The sequence below is a fragment of the Stegodyphus dumicola genome, chromosome 2, assembly GCF_044657685.1.
Source record: "Stegodyphus dumicola isolate Sdum_Otavi_A_Nest chromosome 2, ASM4465768v1".
Taxonomy (NCBI): Eukaryota; Metazoa; Arthropoda; class Arachnida; order Araneae; family Eresidae; genus Stegodyphus; species Stegodyphus dumicola.
The window spans coordinates 133724091-133750322 of record NC_140769.1 but is presented as its reverse complement, the minus strand read 5'-3'; the positions used below and the strand labels follow the sequence as shown (position 1 = coordinate 133750322).

The 26232-nt window shown below is 31.5% G+C and overlaps 1 protein-coding gene and 1 long non-coding RNA gene across 5 annotated transcripts in view; one reads left to right on the top strand and one right to left on the bottom strand.

The window, feature by feature from the left end:
- The first annotated feature begins 2215 nt into the window (after positions 1–2215).
- Positions 2216–26108, top strand: LOC146998581 (uncharacterized). Its single transcript, XR_015039560.1, has 2 exons — positions 2216–2909; positions 24654–26108. It is a non-coding gene; the product is annotated as an uncharacterized LOC146998581 (long non-coding RNA).
- The window catches only part of LOC118192771 (putative RNA-binding protein Luc7-like 2), an 89780-nt gene continuing 79234 nt past the window's right edge, over positions 15687–26232 (bottom strand). For all 4 annotated transcript variants that reach the window (XM_035363786.2, XM_035363784.2, XM_035363783.2 and 1 more), the window contains one exon: positions 15687–15939. In XM_035363786.2, the coding sequence (XP_035219677.1) occupies positions 15819–15939 (121 nt within the window). In that variant the 3' untranslated portion in view covers positions 15687–15818. The remainder of the gene's footprint in view (positions 15940–26232) is intronic.

The following is a 26232-nucleotide window of genomic DNA, read 5'->3' as shown; positions in this document are numbered from 1 at the left end:
CACAGACATACACATTCATCTTTGGGAGAATTCAAAGTACCTCCACACAGATTCCAGCATTTAAACGTAGATCTGGTGGGTCCGCTACCTCCTTGCAAAGGATTCAAATACCTTCTAACCATCATCGATCGTTATACACGATGGATCGAAGCGGTACCGTTAGAAGATCAATCAGCAGAATCTATTGCTAAAGCTTTGATTTATACTTGGTTTTCACGCTTTGGAATTCCGAATCGCATAACATCTGACCAAGGTCGGCAATTTGATAGCCAACTTTTTCAAGCTTTAGGAAAATATCTTGGTTTTCATACAAACACTACAACTGCGTACCATCCACAGGCAAATGGCCTGATCAAAAGACAACACCGAACTTTAAAAGCAAGTCTCAAATGTCATCTACTCGAATCAAAATCATGGCTGGAAGCATTGCCTTTCGTTCTATTAGGCATAAGATCTGCCATCAAGGAAGACTTAGGTTGCTCATCCGCAGAACTTGTATACGGAACTCCTTTAGCATTACCTGGTGAATTCTTTTCAACAGTACCTCATATGAAACAGTCTGAATTTTCTCAAAACCTTCAGAAAATAATAAGAGCTATGAAGCCAAGTTCTACCACCACCCATGGAAATAGAACAGTCTTTGTTTCTAAACATCTTTCCAACTGTTCTCACGTATTCCTATACAACAACATTAATAATTCGTCGCTACAGCCTGTCTATCTTGGACCGTATCCTGTAAGAGCAAGAAAGGATAAGTACTTCGATATTGAAATCCAAGGAAAAGTTAAAAGAGTTTCAATAGACAGACTAAAGCCATGTTTCCTAGCGCAAGATTCTGATATTCCTTTTCAAAACTCCCATTCCAAGAAAGCGGAACTTTGGGAAACACCTTCACTCAAGAACACTGAAGGAACTTCAGAAAATCATCATGAAACTAAGACTACTAGAACCGGCAGACATGTGAAGTTCCCCAGTCACTTTAAAGACTATTTTCCATAATCGCTGTCACTAGGAAGGGGGTGTGTAGTGTCGCTTCAGTTCCGTTACATTTCTAATTAAATTTAGTTAAAGCGGAATGGCAACACCTTCTAGTCTCCGCGAAGAACGAAGTAAACAAACTTCGAGTTTTTGTCACGCGATGCTACGTGCATGTAAAATGTAAATAAATCTTATGAATAAGAATCTATAACATGGTATGGAATAAAATATTGGTTCCATAGGAGTCAGAGAAGTGTTATTTTCCTGCATTTGCACACGAGACACTTCACTCATTTTATTATGTTTTGGCATTAAATACTTAGTAATTGCTTTAAATCATGTGGTTCTTTTTTGGTTACCATCTCGTAGGGACGCTGTCCTTATCAGTAGCCCTTATCAGTAGTGTTAGCCCTACCCATTGGGGCCCCTTTGAGAAATGTCTCGAGAGCTAAAAACACGATCTCGGGCCTCAATGAATGTACAGAGTCGTAGTTTTTGCTCCTTTAATCTATATTTCCTATCTATTTAAATTAAAAGCATATATTAATACAGTGCGCCTCAAATTGATAAAATAGTACACATATAATAAATTATGACCATTAACTTAATAAATAAATAAAATGCTTATTTTTTAAAAAAAATTAATTAATAATAATAATAAAAAAACTCCGTAATTTATTTACTTATTTATTTTTGCTGATATGTTCTCACCTTGTTTTGGATTTATGATTTTATCTGATGGTGTTTTCTGAATATATAAATATGTTGGAAACCGCAATAGATGATGTTACTTAGTTTAATGTATAACTTTGCATGATATTATATGTATCTTGATCTTATGTGTCTTCTGTTACTGTGTCTCAAGGTAGAGGCTAATATTGGTTTCCATGTAAAAAAATAAAAGTTTAAATTTAAAAAATTTTAAATTTTAGTTTCCTTGTTATAGCAAAAGTTAGCTTCTAAACTTGACTTATACTGTTATGTGACTGGACCCCCAAAATTTATTATTTTATTATTAATTTTCCCCATCTTTACCTCTATTCAGCTTTACAAAACACACTCATTACACACACCTGGAAGACTGTATTTAATGTAAATGATAACAACTTTGACTACACTCATGAACACAATCGTGTTTTTTTTTTTTTTTTTTTTTTTTTAACAAAATTCTCTTACTTCCTTTCCTTTTCTTTCTATAGGCCCTTTTTTTTAATTATAAATAAAAATTTTTTTCCTCTCCATTACTTTTGGGCCATTTATTTTTTACTTTATTTTGTCCCATCTTTTCTTCCTGGCCTTTCGAACTCGTATAAAATATACGAAGTTCCTTTTTACTCTCCTCTGAAATACGAAATTGCCCCCCTTTCTATATACCTTTCCTTCGCACCTATGCTTGATTTTTCGCCCATCGGTGCAGAAAGACTTAGCGGGTGCAACAAAAGACATCTGTCTACTTTGTCTGTCTGTCTGTCTGTCAGTCTACTACCTCCTTGGTCTACGACGTCGAATGAACACCAACTTAACAATCAACTCTGCTTAGTACAGAGTATTAGTCAAATAGACTTGTGCTGAGAGTTGTTTATAATATCTTTAACTCTTCCAAAGGAATGATAATGTTGTATCTTATACAGAAATTTTAAATAATGGCTAATATCGCTCTATTTGTTTTTGCTGTTTCTGGAATAGCAACAAACAGATTATTCAGTTTTGTAATTCTAAACAAAACCTGCCTATGGTTGCTAAGAGCTTTATTAAAGATTATTTTTGAATAAAAAAATGTGGATTAAAGTTATTTAAAGAAACGGGGTTCTAATAATAAAGATTAATTTGGAGTCAAGAACTCGGAATTGGTAACCCGGAATTTTGATTTTAAAGTGAATATGGCTGAAGAAGATAAAACTGGGGAAGATACTACACACGAACTGTGCAAAGTAAGTGTTAAGCTTCCTCCATTTTGAATTGATCGCCCAGAAATCTGATTTTTTTCAAGTTGAGGGACAGTTTAAGGTAAGTGGAATTGTTTCGGGGAAAATATAATTTAACTATCGCAGTTACGTGTGGGATACTATGTAGTTAAATATGAGAACATCTGGGATATCGTAACAAGTAATTCGGCTACGAAATATTCAGAATCCAAAACAAGGCTTCTGGATTTATATAAAGGAAGGTGAAAGTACTCGAATTAAAAAACTTATTACAGGTATTGATTTAGGCAACTTGAAACCAAGTCAATTATTACAAAAATTAAAATCTGTTGCAACATCGGATTTGTCCGAAAATTAATCAAAACGTTATGGTTGGAGAAATTGCCGAATTCTATGTGTAATACTTGTTAGCGACGAAGAATTACCCAAGTTGGCGATCAAGGCTGATAAAATTTCATTTATCATCTTGTAATGAGATTTATGTTGTATCAACAGCTGGTGTAGAACTGGTAATGAAAATTCAGTCCCTTGAACAACGAATTGCCCAAATGACTGTTTATCATATCATATACCGAGACCACGATTTAGAAACAACTCTCAGTCCGGCAGACGATAGGAGCAGTCCGGCATCGCAGTATTTCTAAGAGACGATTTAATTCTAAAGGAAAATATTGTTTTTATCATTCCCGTTTTGATAATAAATGTCATCAGAATAAATGTACTCAGTCGTGCAGTTAGTAAACTGATAGGTCATCCAATCAGAGAAACAACAATGAGCGGTAGAGATGTCAGCAAGATTTACTGTCGATAATGTTCCAGCCAGTTTCGTCCATTTATAAGAGATAAAAAATCAAAAATGTTCTTCTTAGTGGATAGTGGTGCAGGCATTAGCATTTTACTCGCGTCAACTCAGGACAAACAATTCCGTATCACAAGTTTGTATGCAGCGAATCACCGAAATGAAAAAAGGTACCGAACTTGAAATACATGGTATAAAAAGGTTAATACTTGATTCGGGACTTGGGCGTGAATTCCAGTTTCTATTTATAGTGGCGAAAATTATAAAGGTCTTTTAGGAGCTGATTTTTTTAACAAATTTAAATCAACAATTTTTTTGCATGGCCAGAAACTGACTGATGGAGTAACTCAACTAAAGATAATTAGTGAAGTTGCTTCCATCTTTGAAAATAGAGACATCATCACAGTAAACCATTCAAAAAAATGTCATACTCTTTCAAAGCAATGCGCAGACTTATGCAAACTAAATTTGTTCTTCATGTTTAAAACATAACGTTCAACATCATATTATAACACATGATTAACCTGTGCATTCTAAAGCAAGACAGTTGGATCATCAAAAGCTTGCAGTAGTTAAGCAAGAGTTCCAACTCATGTTGGATAATAACATAATAAGACCTCAAGTTCTCAATTGGCAAGTCCTCATCATGAGGTGCTTAAAAAAAGGTGGTATTGTTCGCCCATGTGGAGATTATAGACAGCTAAACGATAGAACAGTTCCTGATAGATATCTTAGTCCTAGGATTGAGGACTTCAATCATATTTTAAAAGGTACAAATATTTATTTCAAAATAGATTTATTTACTATCAAGTGCTTATTTCCGAAGACAGATATGAAACTGCTATTATTACTCCTTTTGGATTATATGAATTTAATGTAATGAGCTTTGGTTTGAGAAATGCACCAGCAACGTTTCAAAGATTTCAAATACAGTTCTTTCTGGTCTAAATTTCGTTTTTCCCTATTAGATGACATTCTGATAGCATCTGCTAGTGAGGAACAATACAGAATCAATTTGAAGCTAGTGTTTGAATGATTAAATGACTATGAACTCTGCATTAACGTTCCAAAATTCATCTTTGGCATACAAGAAATAGAATTGTTATTTAATTACTCCTCGAGGACCACAAACTTTACCTAACAAAGTCCAAACTATTAATTACAAACTTCCGTTCACGAACTCAGAACATTCTTAGGCCTTATTAATTTTTATCGGAGATACTTAAAAAATGCATTAAAAAACCAATCTCACCTACATGATTACCTTCAAGGAGCACGGAACATTCAATGGACAGATGAAGCTAAGGAACAATTTCAGCAATGCAAAGATGATTTAACCGATACAACACACTTATCATTTCCGAATCATAATCTACCTCTGTCATTATATATAGATGTTGAAGATAAGGTATGCTAACCTGCAGTGGCGTAACTAGAACTCTTGGGCCCCTATGCAAAAAATTTTCATGGGCCCCTTTCCCAATAAATTTAATGTGCTTAAAAATAAAAAATTAAGAAAAAAAAAAACCGCGAAAAGTTTTTAAAAATTTCAAGGATTCCAGGAGCCAATGTTTTCATGATGATTTTTATCACATCTGGATTAATTGTTAAAAAATAAAAGCACTTTCTTAGGGAACCAGTTGAAAAGTACATAACATGAAGAAAGAATAAAAAGGAAAAAATAATTTCCCTTGACCAACTGGGAAAATGAAAATTTGCTTTAGTCTGGGTATTTGACGTCAGATGATTTTAATTCAGTTACTTAAGACTTTTTGTGTGAGTGCGAGACACAGATTTTTCTCTCCTTTGACTGAGATGCATACTGATAATAAATTAATAAATCTATATAAAAAAAGGAACATGTCGACGTATAGCATTAAGAAAAGGTAGAATTTCTAGATTTGCGGAGATTTTTATATAAAATCCAAGAAGTTTTACATACTAATGTTTTAAATTTCTATATAAAATTTGCGCCTATCGCATATCTAATTTTTTTTCGCTTAAGTTAGCAAACTTATAAATAATTAGTTATATTATAAACTGACAGACAAGATAATTGATAAACGTACAGAAAGGGTATTATTATTATTTAATGTATAGTACTCTGTGATATCAAATTTGGCGCAGTTCGTACCCTACCTTTCGAATATGATTTATGCAATAATATACAAGTAATAAATAAGAGCTTTTATAATGTAAATGATACATTTGTTAAATATAAAACATATTTATCATAAACTTCATAAAGAAAACTATTTGAACATACAATTTTTGCAGAAAATATGTATGGTAAAGTTTTTTTCTGTCTTTTTAAAAACCTTTTGGTACACTAAACTACTTAAATACATGATTTTTGTAAAAAATTCTAAAAGAATGATAAAGTTTTTTACTGTTTCTTTTTCATTTTCCTCAGTCCATACTGCTCTTCTTCTCTAATTTTTTCCTCCCTCAATAAGTGTTATGATAACATTGGTGGCCAAAATTCATCATAAAGAAAAAAATCCTTCTTTTAAAATTTGAGTCTCCTAACCTTCATTTCCGCAAAATTATTTATTAGTAATTGGACGTCCATTTACTCAGCCATCTCAGCTTCAACGCTCAATAGTGAAAGGTTTGACAACCGATCTTGTGTCATGCTGTTTCTTATATATGTTTCTTAAATATGTTTTTATTAGTTTCAGTAGTGAAAATGACCCCACACTCATGGCTGTGGTTACAGGTAATGATAAATACAATATAAGTAAACTGCACACTCCCGAATAACTACTTGTCATGTCATAATATTTTACCATTGCTAATTAAACTAAATCCTTAAAGGATTTCAAATTTTGGATTTCTGTTCTGAAAGTATTTATAAATAATAAAAGTTGTACTTCAAGTGCAAGTCTCCTTTATATGTTTTCTGTATTTTTGAAACATTATTAATAATTTCCGTATTTGTTAACAATGACAGTGTTTAAAGTTCTTTATTTCTCTTTTATTTTTCAAATTTAGTTTCTATGTCCCATTTATTTGCAATAAACTCAGCTTCTTTCATAATGTCTTCAAACTTGTTTCTCATATCTTGCATATTAACAGAAATGCTTGTTAGATGCTGATGAGCTCCATTCAAGTCGATTGATTTTCGATTGTCGAGCCGATTGATGGGTTGATCGATCCTGCACTATAGCGCAGGACGTGTTTATGTTTCTTAATGTATGGAAACATAGATTATATTTATATTTCATATTTATCATAAAAATATTTCATGTTAATATAACAATACGTTATTAATATTAGCAGACATTTGCATTTTTAATGGTGATAATTTTGGATTTTTCAGATAAATGGATTAAACGTTTAGCTGAATTGAAGGTTTAGAAAGTTTTAAATTAAAAGAATTTAGTTTATCATTAATATAGATATTACAAATCAATAACTTACCTTTATAATGAAGAATTATATTTGAGATCACTTTGAAATTTAATTTTAAAGAAAAACTTCTGTTTGTTCTCGCCATAGACTAGAGAAATGGCATTAGAATAAGAGCAAGTTTAAGTTCAGTTTACTGTTCTGAGTCATCAGCCAATTTACAATACGTATACTTGAGGGGGTAGTGTTTCACACTCCAATGCAGCTGTTTAACGAAGAAAGGGACCCCGCCTCCACTATAAATTTCCAGTGTCTCCCCAAGTTGAGTCACAGGAAAACTTTCATCCAAGACTTTACTGTAAAGATGTCCATTGTCCATTTCCCTTTTAAAACGCTAAAACATCTGTTTTTTTTTTTTTTTTTTCCTTCAGTCAAATTGTACTATTATTATTGTCATATTCCAATGATACATAATACATCACCTGCAATATCTTTTTACATTTCCTCTGTACTATAAATGTATTTCAGTTAATGTATAATTATTAAATATTTAACAGTAAAAATTATGGATATTCGAATATTTTTAGGAAATTCTTCGCAAGTTTACGATGAAATCATAAACAGGTAGAAACAAATTTTATTGATATGCATCCAAAGAGCTTTGAAAATGATTCTGTAATACGAAATGGAAATTTTAAAATTAATCTAAATTTAAATAACCACTGTTGCAAAATATGACTATTCCCTTCCAAGTTTCAAGGTCCTAGAAATGTTTAACAATTTGGAGTTAAGCTTATTGATACTAACGTATATTTGAAGATGAGTATTCGCACTCTGTCGCATGTATTCTAAAAGTAGTACACATAAATATTTGTTTAGGAAACAAGTAGAAAGTTTCTTCATAATTAGTAAAAATAAAATTGTATGAAACAAGTTTTGCAAGAACAAGAGAAATGCGCAAAACTTCATTTATGAAAATAGGTTTGTTTTACCCCAGGTGGATCAGAAAGCAAAAATCAGTTGGGAAAAGCGAATTTATTTTAGGAGCATTAATATTTATGATTACTGTTGTTTTATTTGCGTCTTAGAAAGCTATTTATGTCTCAGAAATTAATGACCTCAGATTTCCACTCTTTACATTGCTTATTAATTAAGCAGTATCAATTTTTTTTTTATCTTAATCATTAATTTATTAATGACAAAAATATAAAAAATAAATATAATGTATTGGAACGTATGTTAATGGAAGCTATTTATGACTTAGAAAAGTTATGCAGTGGTGCCGAAATGAAGGAGAATAATGTATAAAGGGATTTTATGAGTGAAAATCGCATCATTTACTATTAAAACGTGTTAATTAATTTTTTTTAATTTGCAAAAATTATTGAAATATTGCAATAACGGGGGAGCATTCTTTTCTGAAATATTCCATTCGTTTGTGCAGTGAAAATAGCAATGTAATTCGCGTTCTTTCAGATGATAAAATGCAACTTAAAACTATTAGGGCAATGCTGCCATTGATATGTTTAATATTTTCAGTAATTAATTTATCAAAATTTACGAAGTAGTATATACTTTTAGTTGTGTGATGCCATTTTTATTTTCATTATTATATTATTATTGATGATTTCATGTACTGAATGCTGTGGAAAGTAAATTAAGAGCAAAAGTAAAGTAAATTGTAAAATTTCATTTCAAACAACGATTAGAAAGTAATCCATGAAGGCGTTCTTCCCCTTGGGCAAATAGTCGAGTACTTTATTATTATATAATAATTCAATTCAATTCCGTTTAAATAACGTACAAATTATTGCGCATTACTCAATTATACGCTTAAATGTTTCACGTTGTTAAAAAAAATTGTAATTTATCATATTTTTTTTCAAACGAAGAGAGATTAATATATTACTTTCAAAACAAATTTAATGTCTTCAGAATTATCTTTTACAGATAAGTGTGAATTTTTGATAGATCGGCAATTTACAGGTTAAGAAACACTTCAGTTCTTCTCTTTTATAAAGCAAATCAAGTAAATCCTCAAATGAGTTCTGTGCTTTCAGATTTAATTCTCGATTAGGGATTTGAAAGAATTCCTAACCTGCATTTTATCTGCAATGTGCGAATATTTTGAAAATTTTATATGAAAAATTGGATAAGTATTTATTTACTCATTATTTCAAGTAAAAACATTCATCCATTCCCATTTCCTACCGCCATGAGTGAAAAAGTAATGAATTTCGATAAATTTAATGAAACATTTTTCATTTCGCCGGAAATTAACTGAAATATTTGGCCGCTTAATGTTTGAGCATCTGTGTGTTCGTAGCCTGTCGTAAAACTTCCCCCCTTTTTTTCGGACCTTGAATTCATTCAAAGATTCCTAAGCCGAACGGGAAATCCCTCCTTTCCAAATGTGGTGTCATAAATTCTTAGCGTTTCCTTAGAACAGCATTTCGACATGGGGGTGGGGCAAAGTCCTTTCATACCACAACTGCTCATCTTACGTTAATGATTTTATGTCCTTAAGAAAGAAAAGCATGTATTCTGGAGTTATCAATTGATACTTACGAATTCTCCCTTCAGCTTATTAATGCAAAAAACAGAGGAAAAAAAATCGATCCGCCTTTAACTTTGCCATTTTGTAATGTCAATCGCGCTTCTACATTTAAAATGTTTCTGCCTTTACCTTGCCCCTTGGTGCGACCGCACAGGTTGCAAGTACCATCGTTTTTTACATTGTGAGAACTATACATTCAAACATGCAGATTCTTATTTAATTTCTTTAAAAATAATACAGGGTGAGGTTATTTGGTGGCAACAATTTGAAAAGTTATACACCGTTTATAGCGAACCAACGAAATAAATATTATATTAAATTCTAAGAATAATTCACATTAATAAATACAATTTCAAATTCAATATTAGGACTGATTTTTGGACTTGCGTTTAATGGAAAAGCTAGTAAGAGATTCAATATATGAACAAAATTAAACGCTACTCGGAATGACATATTATGAAAATTACGAACTGCAAATAATACACCACAATTTCTCTTAACTTGCAAAGTTCATTCCAAAGTACAGAATCCTGCTTAGTTACTTCTTTGATTTATACTTAGAAAATATGTCTACTGATTATTCAATCATAATTCGAATTATACAGAAACAAATTAATATACTTTATAATAAATAGTTACAATCAATTTCCACTTCCACCGCTTTTTGATTTGGGATTGCAAAAGGAGAAACCTTTCCTTTGGGGGTCGCCTTTAATAATTTTCAGATTTGAGACTAAGGAATACAAAGAAACTTTTCCTATTTTCCTCTCTGCTATCCCTAAACTGAGGTAGGTCATGAAGTTATTATTTCATAGTCGAATGCTGGAATTTTAACTTTTGCAAACACTTGAATTTAGCTATTTCAGGTGCTTCCAAGGGCCTCCTATCTGCGTCATACAGAGAATTGTGTTACTGCACCATATAGGTAGGGGGCCCTTAAAAACTTAAAAGAAAACGAATTCTATTATCTATATATACTTAAAGATTACGTTAAAAGTAAATTGAAGTCAAATCAAGGCTATTCCTCAACTATATTAATATTAACAATCGTGTAAAAGGGGTTTAACACAAAATCAAAACATATCAAAATTAAAATAAGAATTTATAGTAGTACAAATTCTAAACATAAAAATGAAAAGCAAAAGGGGAAAAAATACAAGATAAAAAATATAAAAATAATAATTAATCTTCTTTTATTGAAATTCTAATTTCGAACTCATCAAGGGAAAATAAATTAAAGCTTTTTTATATATGTAATGGAATCCGTCTTTTAAGTTTAAACATGTAAATGTAGTTCAGCAGGACATAGGAAGAACATTTAAAATATTCACAGATCATAAACCCATAACCTTTGTATTTAAACAAAAGCAGAAAAAGCATCACCTCGTCAACTTAGACATTTACAAAACATCTCTCAATTTTCAACAGACAGACATCACATATAAAGTTGAGACAATATCTTGCAGATACTTTATCTAGAATTGAAGAAATTTCTTTGATCGACTAGATGAAATTGCAGATGAACAAATTATGGATAAAGAATTGCAAAATCACAAAACATCAGCAATTTCTCTGAAATTCAAGCAGTACTTCAACGAATAATATCAGACCATATATTCCTAACAGTTATTGCAAGAAAATATTTCATCAAATGCATAATGCAGCCCATCCTAGCATTAAGTCATCTGTAAAGCTCTTATCGTCTAAATTTATTTAGCCAAGTATCCGTAACCGTAAAGATAAGCAGCTTTGGACTCGATCTTGCATGACTTGCCAAAAAAGTAAAATTCATCGAAAAACAAAATCAAGTTTCGGCTATTTTCGACTGCCTTCAGAAAGATTGTTTGACATGCATGATGAGAGGTCTCTCATTGGACCCCTACCACCATCAAATGGGAATATTTACTGCCTGACTTGCACTGACCGGTTATCATTGTAACCAAAGCATTTTATTGTAACTGGATTTCAAGATTTGGTACGCAATGTTGCCTAGTCACAGATCATGGAGCACAGTTTAGTTCACAGTTTTTCAACAACGTATCAAAAATGTGTGGAATAAAATTGCAATATGCAATGGCTTACCATCACCAAGCTGATGAGAAGGTCGAGCGCCTCCGTTGATCTCTCAAGACCACACTTATGGCACACAATAGCCTGGCCTGGAGTAAAACACTTCCAACTGTTCTTCTTGGCCTATGCACAGCTGTGCAAGAAGACTCCGCATACACCACAGCTCAAATGGTTTATAGACAAAATATACAATTACCTGGAGAATTTTTCGAAGATAGTACAACTCCTACACCACCTGGTATTTTTGTCAAGCAGCTAAAAAACGTATGGAACAAATTGGACCAAGAACAGTATCCGATAAATATGTCAAAAAAATATTCGTCTCTAAAGACTTAAAAACATCACGTTTATTTGCAAAGATAGCGTTAAAAAGCAATTAGAACATCCTTAGAATGGTCTTTTTCAAGTGGTTGAAAGAAAAGAAAAATATTTTATTGTAAAAATCAAGTACAAAGATGTTATAGTATCCATTGATAGATTAAAGCCTGAATATATCTTGCAATTACCAGACGTAACTACGAAGCAATCAATGTCAATAAGACAACCTGTCAAACCTCCAACAGATTTACCTCCTAAAATTAAAAAAATTTCCTGCAAAAAAGTCGCATATAGGATGGACGATAAAGCCCCCTGTGCGATTTCGAGATTAGCATTTACATATACCTATAATATTTTTTGTAAATAGTGTGTCATGAAGATAATAATATACTCAACCGTATTTTAGTTAAGGAGTAAAGGGAGTAAAACAAAAATTTTAAATAATGGTTAATATCGTTTCATTTGTTTTTGGAATAGCAATGAAAAGATAATTCAGTTTTGTTGCTCTCAAAAAACTGTTTACGGTTGCTAAGAACATTAATAAAGATTATTTTTGAATTAAAATTATTTAAAGAAATGGAGTTCTAATTATAAAGATTAATTTGGAGTTAAGAGCCAATAATAGCATAACAGAAGACATACTGAAGATTTCAGCAAACAAGAAAATACTGTTTAAAATTTTATAGCACTATACTTCTTGTATATTTTAAGGGTACTTCTGTATTAAAGCCACCGCAGCTGCAGATTTGGCGGTTTTTAAGTGCCGCCAATCTACAACTAAAACTTTTCCGATAAATCATAAATTAAAACACTTTATTTAAAATCAAAGTAGTCAATTGGATTTCGGTAGAAAATGGGCCGATATAGAGTTAAGAATAGATTCAAAATAGTCTCTATTTTCTTTGACCTGATTCTGTCGGCATATGAACTCTGCTTAACAAGATTCTAAATGATCTCGCCGTCCCCCCGTCTCTTGTTCCTCCATTTAGCACTGCAACACAGTCTCTCAACTGTTTGTGTATGAACTCCTGTATCAGGATCAATAAAATTGTATTTATAATTAACTTTAGCATGTAGAAATCCTTCCTATTTGTTTAGTAACCTTTCCAACAGTCAGAATAAATTGTGCTACCATGTGCAATGATTTTAATAATTTTAGTAAGAAGGGTAGAGCCAGTTTTATTAAGAACAGTGACAGCAAACGAATCTTTTGTTTCTCTACATATACCGCCAAACACCCACTGTTCGGATAATACTCGACCACAATTATTTTTACCACTTAGTAAACAAACTTTCATGAATTTCCACAATGCAATCTGGTCCATCTACCTTCTTGTTTGGTTCAGTCTCCATATCCAAGACACATAATTCATGCATGTAATTGTTACAATCTATAACAGTTTTATTCCATAAATCAAGTTGTTTTTCACAACATTTAATCGATGTCAACTCCTCACACCAGCAGTATATGAATCTCAAAGCTAAACACAATGGAATTCTGCTTCCAAGTCCCACTTGCTGATCACACTGTCTTAAATTGTATTTCCAAAATGTACATTTACCAAAATAAACTTTCATATCATGTGAAGTGGTAAATTTTCGTTTTTTTTTAGTAAAATATTTTCCTCCTGAAAAAATAAAATTGCATCTTCTTTTGTGTTTGGCAAATCCCAAAGACGCATTTTCATAGCACTAAAAATGGCGTAAAAAATCAGCAAACAACAAGGCAAAAAGGAATAAAAAAGATAACTGCATGCAAACAACAGGATTGCTCTTTATTGGCACAGTAGCCCAACTTCTGCTGCGGTGGCGTTAATACCATTTTAAGTATTATTTTTTTCTCTAGACAGGCTTTCTATATGACTAATATTCCATATAATAAAGCACTATTTAACAGTATTAAAACCTCTGATATGTTTTAATAATTCATATTAAATTCCTGTTATTATTTTAATTTATAGTACGACACTAATTCTCATTCAGCTTTACAAAATGCTAACGTCACAGAATGCCTGACACATTTTTTACAGGTCTTTTTAAAAATTTATTAACTAGATGAATTAATAATGAAACTTGACTCTTAAAAATTAATATCTCGCATACTTTCCACAAACTGAATTTATAACTTTTCGAAGGAAAGGTGTACTAAATATTAAAATGAAAATTAGGACAATAAAAAACAAAATATGAAAAATACTAATGTAGAAAACAGGGCACATCCTGTTTTAAAAAATTATATTAAAGACTATTACATGCATTTGAAATCACATATATAATAGTATATTGTTAAACATCCCATTACATGTAGAATAAGGAAATGCACATCTTTACAAAATTTCAGTTTCTGATTCTAAATAAAATTGTCACTTCAATGCAAAGTTGTATAATTAAGATGATTAATAAGAATTTTACTATTTGATTGACTTAAAAGGTACAATTTGTTTTTTACAAATGTTAATTACCCTGAGTGTACTTGAAATACACACGTATCCTCGATGAAATTGATTGACCAATTTGTATTACTCTAATTATTTCTCTCTTCGGCTAACAAGAATGTTAGATCCAAAGGAAGATTTCTTAATCTACTCTTTAGATTCGGAAATTTAGCTCTGGATTTTGGAAATCTTTTGAAGTAAAATGAGGCACAAAACAAACATTATCTTTTTTGTTATACACCGTTTCTGAAAGATTCACTTTTATACTCCTCGAGAACAGGTTGTCAGCATTCATATCAACAGTTAGCAAATCGTTTTCAGCAACTCTAAAGGTTTGTTTACATCAGTGGAATACTGAGCCTAAGAAATGAATGTGGGAACTTGACAGCTTTTTAATAGTATTTGTTTCATATTCTAAGAAAATATTTAACTCTTGATGTTTTTAATAATGTTATTGCCAAGGCTGTTTGTTTAAATGTGTACATATTTTTAAAAGAAAGTGAGTAACTTTTTCACCCTTTAATGGAGCCATGAACTTTGCAAGCATTTCTTGGGCTTAAGGTTCCTCTAGTTGTAAACGGGCCTTAAGTGCACTCTGCATCTCAGTGCTATTTTTTGTTTTAGTCACTTTGCTACGAGAGAGAGAGTCAACTTCCAAAATGATAAGATTGTACACGATATATGTTAGGGTATTTTTCAGACGAAAACATACAAATTTATCAAGTGAACGGCTTCTTCCAGAATTTACATAAATCCGGCCCTGTTCTTTTAAGAACAGGGCCAGATTTATGTAACCTTCCCACTAAAACACTTTTTTTATTGTAAAATTGAAAAACAGTTACAGTCTGTGTTTTGATTTTCAAAAAGTTTGTAAACCTGGAGAAAATACCTTCATTGGAAATTGCAGATATTCATCAGCAATCTGGTTCTTTTCATAGATTTATTAATATTCAGCTACAGAAAAAAACTGTTAACATGTATTCCCAGATATAGACAGCACCATGTCTAGATTTTCCGAGGCATTACCCATGTTTCTTTTTGATAATGAAAATTATGTAAAACTGGACTCAGAACCATTAAAATCCCAAATTTCTTTCTTTGAATTCTTATCATAATAATGCTATTTAATTTACAGGAAGTGTATCTGTGGGATAGATAAAATTTCTTTAGAGGTCTGAGACATTACACCGTAAAAATTTAGACAAAAAGTGATCTTCAAAAAGATTAATACGACAAAAATGCAACTTTAAAAATAGATTTAGTACAAGATTTATTTACAAACTAATTTTTTTTCCCCCAATGTATACAAAATTATTACAATCCTCATTTACACAATGAGTGTTCAAATTCTGAGCGTTACAAATCTGCATACACTGGCTATGCAGTCACCTTTTACTGTCTCTGTTGCTGGATCTATGCCTGTCTTTGCTATGGTGAGAATAAGATTCCTTTTCTCTACCTTTTGAATGGTGGCGAGATTCATCCCTACGCTCCCTTGAACGAGATCTAGAAAATAAATATAAAAAGACTCTTTTAAAAAATCATTTTACCAGCACTATTACTTAGATTGGCCCAATGCAGAAATAGAAGTATAGTGTAGCTAAATTCTTGATTTTTTATAAACATGTATTTTACAACTGCAAGTAAACACATAACAGAATTTTGAAAAAATATGAAATATTAGTCACCAAATGTTGTGGCTAGGATTCAAATTTGGTAAAATTGTTTCATAAATATTTAGAAAGAAATAAAGGGAATTAAAAAATCTCATTAAAGTTGTGAAAAAATCTGAAAAATTAATTCAGATACAAACAATTCAAAATCAAAATAACACAAATTACAATCTTTGTGTCTTTTACAAAAAACAGCTAAAAGAATGATTAACTGAGCCACATTTTAATACATAAATAGTTTTATTGTAAGTAATATTTTCTACATCCTACCCGGCAGAGAAAACAAACTGTTAAATTGGAAAAAAAAAAAAAAAAAGGCAAAATACCTTTGTAACATCACTAATGGAATGGTGATTATAGGTGATAAAAGTTTTAGTCCAAAAGGGAAATGAAAGCACTTGGATGACCATATATCTTAATACCATTTTTCAAGAACATCTTACTTTGAGATAGTATTCTATTTCAGTCATAAGCCTAGCAATACTTATGACATTTTTTTTTTCTCTTAAAGAAAGTATTGATGAAAAACATAAAGCAACATAAATTGCACAATTCACAAAGATAATATTTTAGTTATGAATCTTCAGAAATCTCACAATGCATACAATACCAATGTAGCCAAAATTGATTTACTCAAATATTTAATATAATTTTATATGACAGGAGAAAAGGGGGAAAAATCATGGACTTTTAAAAATTTCAAAAATACAATTCCACTAATATAACCATTTTTTTTCACATTCTAGACTGCACATAACATGATTAAACTGTTTTATGTAACAAAGATCATCTTTCAGTCTGAAGATTTGGTTCAAATAAAATCAAGCTATAGGAGAAAAGTTAAAAGAAATGAAGAACTAGAACTAAGCCAACTTAAGTTTCTCAAATTGCAGTGAATTTGCTTAAAAGTATCTTTACTTATTTACAGGATTTCTGAGATAAAACCATTCCATAGATCTTGAATTTTTTCTTTGTTTGACCATCACTGTATTTGCCAAAACAATAATATCAACTACAACAGAAGAATTTGACAAAGACGAAATTAAACTTCTATTTTTAGATTGAAGAAATTTAAACTAAAATACCCTTTTCAACTGTTTTACTCATTTTTAATTAACAATCTTTTAATGCTTTAGTTATGCTTGCTGGCAATTTCTTCCATTTCTTGAGAAATGTCTGGTTTCTTCAAAAAGCAGAAATTAGTTCAAAATAAAAGAAGGAACAAGGATGGAATAAAACAACTGCTCCTATTTTTTCCCCCCCAATATTAGACATGGCAGCCCTATCCTGGGTTTTGTTAAGGTTAAACATCCACATCTCAGAAAGTAGTTCGACATTAAAAACCTTCATTTAAATTTAGCAAGTGCAAGTAACCATTACATTTTGTTGTGGCAGGTCAGGAAGACATGTCTATGATTATATGGTACAGACGTGATTGAATTTTGGATTAAATTTGGGAAATGCTTAACAAAACACTTGAAATATTACAGTATGCATACAATGATGAAACACTTAGCCCTTTTTCAGGTTTAATAACACAGGCAGTTCAAAGTGGTAACATATTTGTGATTGATAAAGCACATTTTACAGATTATCTACTGCAATGACGCATGCCAAAACTACAAAATTACAGGCCCATAATGAACATTGATTATTGTAAACACCTTGAAAATCATTGGCATGAAGCCATAAGGTTAAAAAAGAAAAGAAGTTGTTAAAACATAATGCTTTTTCCCCTTCCGAAGAACGTTGCCTGGCTGTATGCTGCTATTGTGGCACTATATGAAATTGTGACTTTTAAAATATGCATATTAAAACGATGCTGGTCAGTATTTTCTTATTTTAAAACAGTCTTTTTTGGTGAATAATAAAATAAATTTTATTGTGAAAATAATTACAATTTAAAATGTAAACATTTTTTTTTCTCTTCAGTATCAATGACTCCCATGATTTGACATCAATTTAGTAAAGTCTGGTTCATTGTAGGTTGTCTTAAGAAGAATACAACCATTAGAATTTTCAGTAGTTAAGCTGCTCCTGTTCTTACTTAAATAACACATGTGAAAGTATTTGTTCACATTTAGAAGTTGAATTGAATGAGGACAAAGTGGCAAAGCAAACTCTTTTCAAAGATGAAAACTTTGTAGGAAGTGATGCCTGACATGTTGATATCATGAAAACATCAAAATCTTCTGATTTTTCCAAATCTTTCAGCAATGTCTTAAATTTATTTGTCCATAACACTGAATGTTTAATATCAATCATTTCCAAACTAAAATTGTCAATTTTAAGATATTGAAAATACTGCAAATTTAAAATATTTTCTTCTATTTTGATGGGTTTTATTATAAAAATACACATTTTGCCATGCTTCTTAAAAACTTGAAATAAACTCCCAAATTCACTTTTAAAGGCAAAATTCAACTTTTGAATATTTTAAGAGAGCTCTTTTTAGTATTTCTTTTTCATGTTGCTCTCTAAGCAAAAGAAAGAAACGAAATTCTTTCTTTTTCAAGTCTGTTTCAAGCAATATTAATTTTAAAGTAAAGTGCATCCATTCCTCATACATTTTCAAAATTACTATTATTATTACCTTTACCTTACAAAGTCACACGTTAAAATCATTATAATGGTTTATTATGTCTGTTTAGGACAAACGTCTTAAAAGCTATTCTTTAATTAAGACACAATAACACGCCGAATAAATACTAATTCAGAAGTCAAATCAGCGTTAATTTACAAAATTTTCACAGGACTAGTTTCGATGGTTCGGTAAAACCATCGGAAACTAGTCCTGTGAAAATTTTGTAAATTAACGCTGATTTTTGTTGTTTGACTTCTGAATAAGCTATTTTTTGTAAGAGTGCAAGATTACACTCATTCGGTAAAGAAATATTTGTATCTCATCCAAACACTCTACATATCCATTAAGAAATTTACCTTGACTTAACAACCATATTTTTAAAATGTAACAGGAAATCTCCATATTTCGATTCAATTTCTGTCAAAACTACTTTGAAGCATATGCTGATTGTGCTATATCATGTTTAGGATTTTAACAAACTTTTCCATTGCAGCTTTAAGTTGTTATGCAGATGCTTTTGCAAATAAATTTTCTTCATATATGATATAATGAAATGGTAAAAGTGAGCAGCAATGTTCTTTTCTATTAATTTCAAAAATCAAAAGTTTTTCCTCTTGTAGCTGGAGCATCATCAGCTGTTAATGAAAATAATTTATTTTTTAAATCCAATGTTTGCTCAATTTTTAAATTAGTAAACTCTTGTACTTGACAAAAAATATGGCATCATTGTTAGAAATGGTTATCAACTAACTGATCTTTGGTCGTGTCATTCACAGAAATGAGACTACAAAGTTCTTCATTGAATTTTCGTCTTATTTATTCATACATATCTACAGTGCAAAGTCCGTGATTTGGACTTCCATTATCTGGACCCCGAACCTCAAAGCCACAAACATTTATTTTGTATGCTTTATGCATGCACGTTTAATGTATAATGGACGGTATAAGCTAGGGTAAAATTATCTTTACTGATTCTAAGCAATTTCAATTAATGTTGCAGATTGCACTGTTCCTTAATCCTCTAATTGGATCCGGCTTATTATTTTTTGAAGACTTTTAGAACAATTTTATAAAAATTAAGCTTGAACTTTCAATTATTTCAAAAAGAGTTTCCAATTCTGGAGCTGCCAAAGGATCTACAAAGCGAAAGCACGTTTTGATGTCCATCAAACAAAAAGTGGAATTGCTGTTAAAAATGGATAAAGGCATATCCGTCTCAAAATTATGCGAGGAGTATAACATTGGAAAGTCAACTGTATATGAAATACACAAAAAGAAAAAGGAACTTTTTGAATTTTTTGTGGATTCCGACACCTCACTTGCAATGAATAACAGAAAAAGGGTTCGTTATGCTAAAAGTGACAATCATGACAAAGAGATAATTGAATGGGTCAGATAGCAGCAAGGGCGTGCCATTCAGGGGTCCAATTCTAATGGCTCAAGCCAAAATATTTCATGAAGAAATGAACTTAAACACTGAGTGCACATATTCGATAGGTTGGTAAACCAAATTTAAAAATTGCCATGCTATAAGACAATTAAAAATTTCAGGTGAAAAAGCTTCAGCTGATACTGAAGCTGCTGAACAATTTGCAGATGAATTCATTGAACTCATTACTAGTGAACAATTATCTCCAGAACAAATTTACAATGCTGATGAAACTGGTCTTTTCTGGCAATATGTACCGCAAAATACCTTGGCAACCTCTACAGAAAAGCCTCCAACTGGTGTCAAAGATTCCAAAGCGAGACTAACAATTTTAGCGTGCACAAATGCTGCAGGAAGGCACAAGTGCAAACTTTTCGTAATTGGAAAACATTCACGACCTCGAGTATTTAAAGGAGTAACTATTTCCCCCATTATATATCGTGCAAATAATATGACACAAGCATTGATGAATGACTGGTTTGAAAGTCATTTTATACCTGAGGGCTCGGCGACATTGGAATTTGGTTGCTTTAACTGATGATTCAAAAATAGTCCCGATTGTTGATAACTGTTCGGCGCATACTTTACAGTTTTAGTGAAAGATAATGTATCCGTATTATTCTTCCCTCCAAATTGTATGTCTATCATTCAGCCTATGGATATGGGAAATATAAAATTATCATTTTTAAAATCTATGTTAAATTCCTTGAAAAATGGCAAGACTAAGACACAATAACACGCCGAATAAATACTAATTCAGAAGTCAAGCAACAAAAATCAGCATTATATTTACAAAATTTTTACAGGACTAGTTTCGATGGTTTTAACCAAACCACCATCCTCAGCTGCAAAACCGCCTTCGAAACTAGTCCTGTGATTTTGTAAATATAACGCTGATTTTTGTTGTTTGACTTCTGAAATGGCAAGACTGTTCAAGACTTTTTGAAATTTTATAGCATAAAATCTGCTGTGTGGAGCATTGCAAGATCATGGGAGGACGATGAAGATGATAGACGTGAATTTGAAGGTTTTTGTATATTGCAAACTAAAGCTGAAATTTTCCAGTTATTGGATTTTGTAAAGAAATGTGGAGAAGCGGTAATAAATGAAGATGATATAACAGCTTTTCATTGCGACAACAATGCCCCAATCATCAATCAATTAACGAACGGCTAAATCTGTAGTATGGTTCTAGATCCAGAAAATACCATTTCCGATAGTGAAGAAAGTGACAGAGAGATTATTGAAAATGAAAAAATTTCAATTGACAAGTTAGTCAGTATCCTCAACACAGCAATTACAGGACTTGAACAGTGGAACTTTGAAACTAAACAAGAAATTATGTCTGTTTCTAGAATTAAAGACAAAGTATTAGCACAAAAAACAAAGCAACTTAAACAACTTACATTGAAAGAAATGTTTAATAAAGTAAAAAATAAATATTAAGCTTTTTTTTGTTAATTTTGATACCCTTTAGATCATAATTGCTCTTTATTTCATAAATTACGGTTTCATATTTTAATTGTATAATTTCTGCATGTCATCCTTACCAGATTTAAAATTGATGATCTATAATCCGGAAAAACCTCTAATCCGGAATCGCCGAAGTCAGGGTTCATAGCCACATTTTAGTTAAAAAAATAAGCATCTATAAGCACTTTTCAAGCACATTTTAAGGAAAAAATAAGCACATGTCTAATTACATTATACACAACTGCATAACCTTAAAAGAAAAATTAGACTTGTAATTTAAAATATGAGCAATGCAATATTTATTAAGAGAATGAGCATTACCTCAACAATGGAAAACAATTAACTTTTTTTTTTTAATTTTAAATGACAGTTCAATTTACAGAATTAGTTTACAATGAAAGGGGGGGGGGAAACTATGCAGAACTAAACTATATTACAAAATTTAATGATGATATTTCAGTTGAAAATATAGAAAATAAATAATAATAAGCCATATTAATTGTATTCGTTTGGCACCTAATAATAAATGTAATTTATTTTTCTACTCATATTAATATTTAAATAATTTAACTTAAATCAAAATTCTGAACATTTTCTAAATTTTCATTGCATAACAATTTTCCCATAACATATATTCCAAGCAAAGTAATTTAAATAAAAAAGAGGCACATTTCTGAAATCAGAAGATGGGAAATTGCTTCATGCAGTCTCATTTAACAGTAAAAGCTTAACTAACCCGTATACTCGGAAATTATCGAATATTCCAGATAGTAACAGGAAAAAGAGGAGTGGGGGAGATAGTAGCCGTTCTTTAGATTTCTCGGCTAAATAAATGATTTTGACATTTCGATATGTGCATCATATAAAAACCAACGGAACTGAGAAATATTCTGCTTAGAAAGCACAGTAAAACTCTTTTAAGTGTTCATAAACAAATCTCAGACTGAACATCAAAATTAATTATCAATGCAAAATACCGCAAACGTTATTGCGCAATACGTGCGGCATAATTCTTCCATATGTGATATTACGCAATTGGAATCAACACCTGTCGGTATTAGGAGAAAGAAGAACTAAATAAAGGAAAAGAAAGACTTACTAATCTGGGGTATTTCTGATTCTAATTTTCAACAGACTGTATTAAATTTCCGGAAAAGTAAGCACCTATAAGGGCCTTTATATTTTATTTTCAAATATAAGGACTTATAAGCACTTGTAAGGACCGCTGCGAACCCTGGAAGTCCTGACGAGTCCAGATTACGGACTTTGTACTGTAATAACAATTACATGCCTGGCCATATTATTTACATTGATACTTTCAAGAGCATTACTGGATAAACCATTTTTAACCTGTTCACCATGTTTGTCTGTATTTTTAACCTGTCCTGTTGTAATATTTGCTCAAAACTTCAATGCAACGCTGAATTGTTCTAGCTGGCAATGGTATTTCTTTAATTCTTTCAATCATTTGTTTTTTATTTTAAGTCATTAAATAAGTGCTCAGAACAAAATTATAAATGTGTTTTTCAAACATTTGCCACTTGTAAACAATTTCCATTGGTACCAATGCTAAGATGCCATACAGCTGGCTGATGTAATGTGACTAGCTGGTAACAAAAATCACTAAAAATTTATTTTGTTTTCCAAAATTTAGTACACATTTAGCAATGTATTCAGATTTTTCTTCATTTAGCATTTCATTGATAATTTTATGTTCTAAAGAAGTGCTGCTCAATATTGTAAGTTGTAGTAGTAATTACATCTGTGCATAAAGTGCATATCACTTTGTCCCCATTTTCGATTACATACTTTTCTTTCCACATACCTTGAAATAATCTCTCTTTTGCTTTTTCTATACCTATGGTAGAGTCTGCCAACGGATATGAGTCCCTCTTCTATGTCTATACTAATTATTTGTTTTATATATATAGTCAAAAGTCGCTAATCCGGACCTCAAAGCTACAAACGTTCTGTGCATGCGTCAACACAAAATGCGTAGACACATGCGCGTAATACCTTTACACATGTGCATAATATGTTTACACATGCGCATAATATGTTTATGCATGCGCGTTTAATGTATAATGGACGGTATAAGCTAAGCTAAAATTATCTAATTATCTATTTCAGTTAATGTTGCAGATTGCGTTGTTTCTTAATCTTCGAATTGGATCTGGCTTACTATTTTTTGCAGACTGTTAGAGCAATTTTATAAAAGTAAGTTGGAACTTTCGATTATGTCAAACAGAATTTCCGATGCTGGAGCTGCCAAAGGATCTACAAAGGGAAAGAATGTTTTGATGTCCATCAAACAAAAAGTGGAATTGCTGCAAAAAATGGATAAATGCTCCTTTGTTTCTCTAACCATTCTGAAATCTGAGGGGGGCATTGAACTGGAAGTTGATCTGTGAGCACTATCCTTATCTTCAGGGCAGATGTTTTTATTTTATTCCACTTATAATTCCTTACTAAATGTAGTATTTCATCTCGATGTACTCTGTCTTTGATATGATTTAAATCAAATTCCTTGTCATTATAAATATTAAAAATACACATCAAATAGTTTTCTGGTTGCAATTTTCTAATTTCAACTATGCGTAATGTATGCTTTACGCATGCGCACGTTGAAAGAAATGTTTAATAAAGTAAACAAATAAATATTAAGCTTTTTTTTTTTTTTTTTTTTTTTTAAATTTTGATACTCTTTAGATCATAACTGCTCTTTATTTCATAAATTACGGTTTCATATTTTTAATTTTATAATTTCTGCATGGCATCTTACCAGATTTAAATTGATGATCTATAATCCGAAAAAACCAATAATCCGGAATCGCCGAAAACCCGACAAGTCTGGATTAAAGACTTTTGACTGTACCTGAAACTTTCCGTGATTATAACACTTCCTTTACTGTTTACAAGGAAGTAAAAATGCATCTTCATTACAGCAACTTTGTAATCAAACAAAAATATTATTGTTATCTTTTATTATTCTTCAAATGCTCAATTGATATTTATTTCACAATTTATTTTTATATCTAATACTTTATTTCTGGTACTCTAGTGAGTCAATCAGTGACCTGCTGTTCATAGGCTGCAGAGGCTTGTCTTAGACTTTACGACATATGATTTCCTAGTGCTCTCAACAAGAAAAGTACACGGAAAGAGGTTCTCTTCAAATGAACATACGAAAAATGGTTGCAATTCTAAAAAGGATGTAATAGTTTATTTCATGTTTTTGAATCATTTATAAAGAGCAGTAAAATGTGCAATTCAATGTGAAGGTCTCAAATTTGAAAAAAGAACAAAAACACGGAGTTCAAAAAGCTATCCAATTCTGAATAACAGAATAACTGTCAAACTTTTCAATTCCCTACATAGCCCTTAGCTGTCCCATGTATGTGCACCTACCTCCCGAGTACCAGTAATGTCACCTACAAGCACTATAAAAGAGGAATCATGTTTGTTCTTTGTTTATCAGATTAAAAGTTCTAAGTGAACAAGAATACGACGGCAGAGCTCAAGATCAACATACTGTCAAATTCGATCATAACAGATCTGCATTGAACATTGACTGCAGATTATTTTATTCATGTAGTGGTTGAAACATGCCCATTAGACACATGCAAATGCAAAATCAATGAAACCAGGTTGCAACATTGCACATTGCATGACTCAATATACAAATGTCAGAGGAAATAACGCATCTGCTGCACCTAGCTTAGGAATAAGGATGTGTGTTACAAGAATAAGTATGTGAGTTATGGCATGGCATCATTTGCAGAATCACAAACTGTTTGCAATGCCAACTTAATCCCATAGCACAGACATCATCAGTTGCAATAGTGTATTGAACAATACAGACTCACAAATGGTATGCTATCTCCTTCTGCACATAGCACCATGGTGCTGTGCCTTTATAGCATAATAAAGAATGATTCTGGGAGCCTTGTGTTTCACATTTTCACACCTATCTAGCCCCTACAACTACGGTAGAGGCTCCCATTGTATATGAGTTACTCTTCTACTAAATATATTCATTACTCTGACTAGCCTGCATTATTTCTCAGAACTACTACATAATTGCAGTTATCCTGTAACTTCAGGGACTCTTCGGAGCCACTTATGAACAAAACACTGCACAATTACACAAGAAATTCAAGGCATATATTTTCCCAGTAGCCACCATGCTCCCTTTCTGCTTCTGACTAAGCTTGTTCACAAAATGACCAAGCTTAGTCCATGGTTATATACAGACTGTTGTACAAAATCATCAATAATATCTACAGCTGATAACTCCAGCAAAGTGAAACCTCATGAACTAAGACAAACCAAGGTGACATCCAAAGTATATTCCACTCTGTGCCCAGCACTGTAGAACTGATTACAGGAGCATAATGGCTAAACATGATATTGATTTCTATACATTTCTTCTGCTCAAAGTACCTGAAATTTAATCACCTAATGCCTGTATTATAAGATATTTATATAATAAATCTATTTTCTATTCTTTCTTTTACTTTTTTGTCTGTTTTGATGACAATGATCCTCTTAGTTCAGTCATTATTTCCAAATCATAAAGTCTCGTAATAAAAATTTTTAGACAGTAACCAATTTAACAATCCTTTTATATACCACAAAGA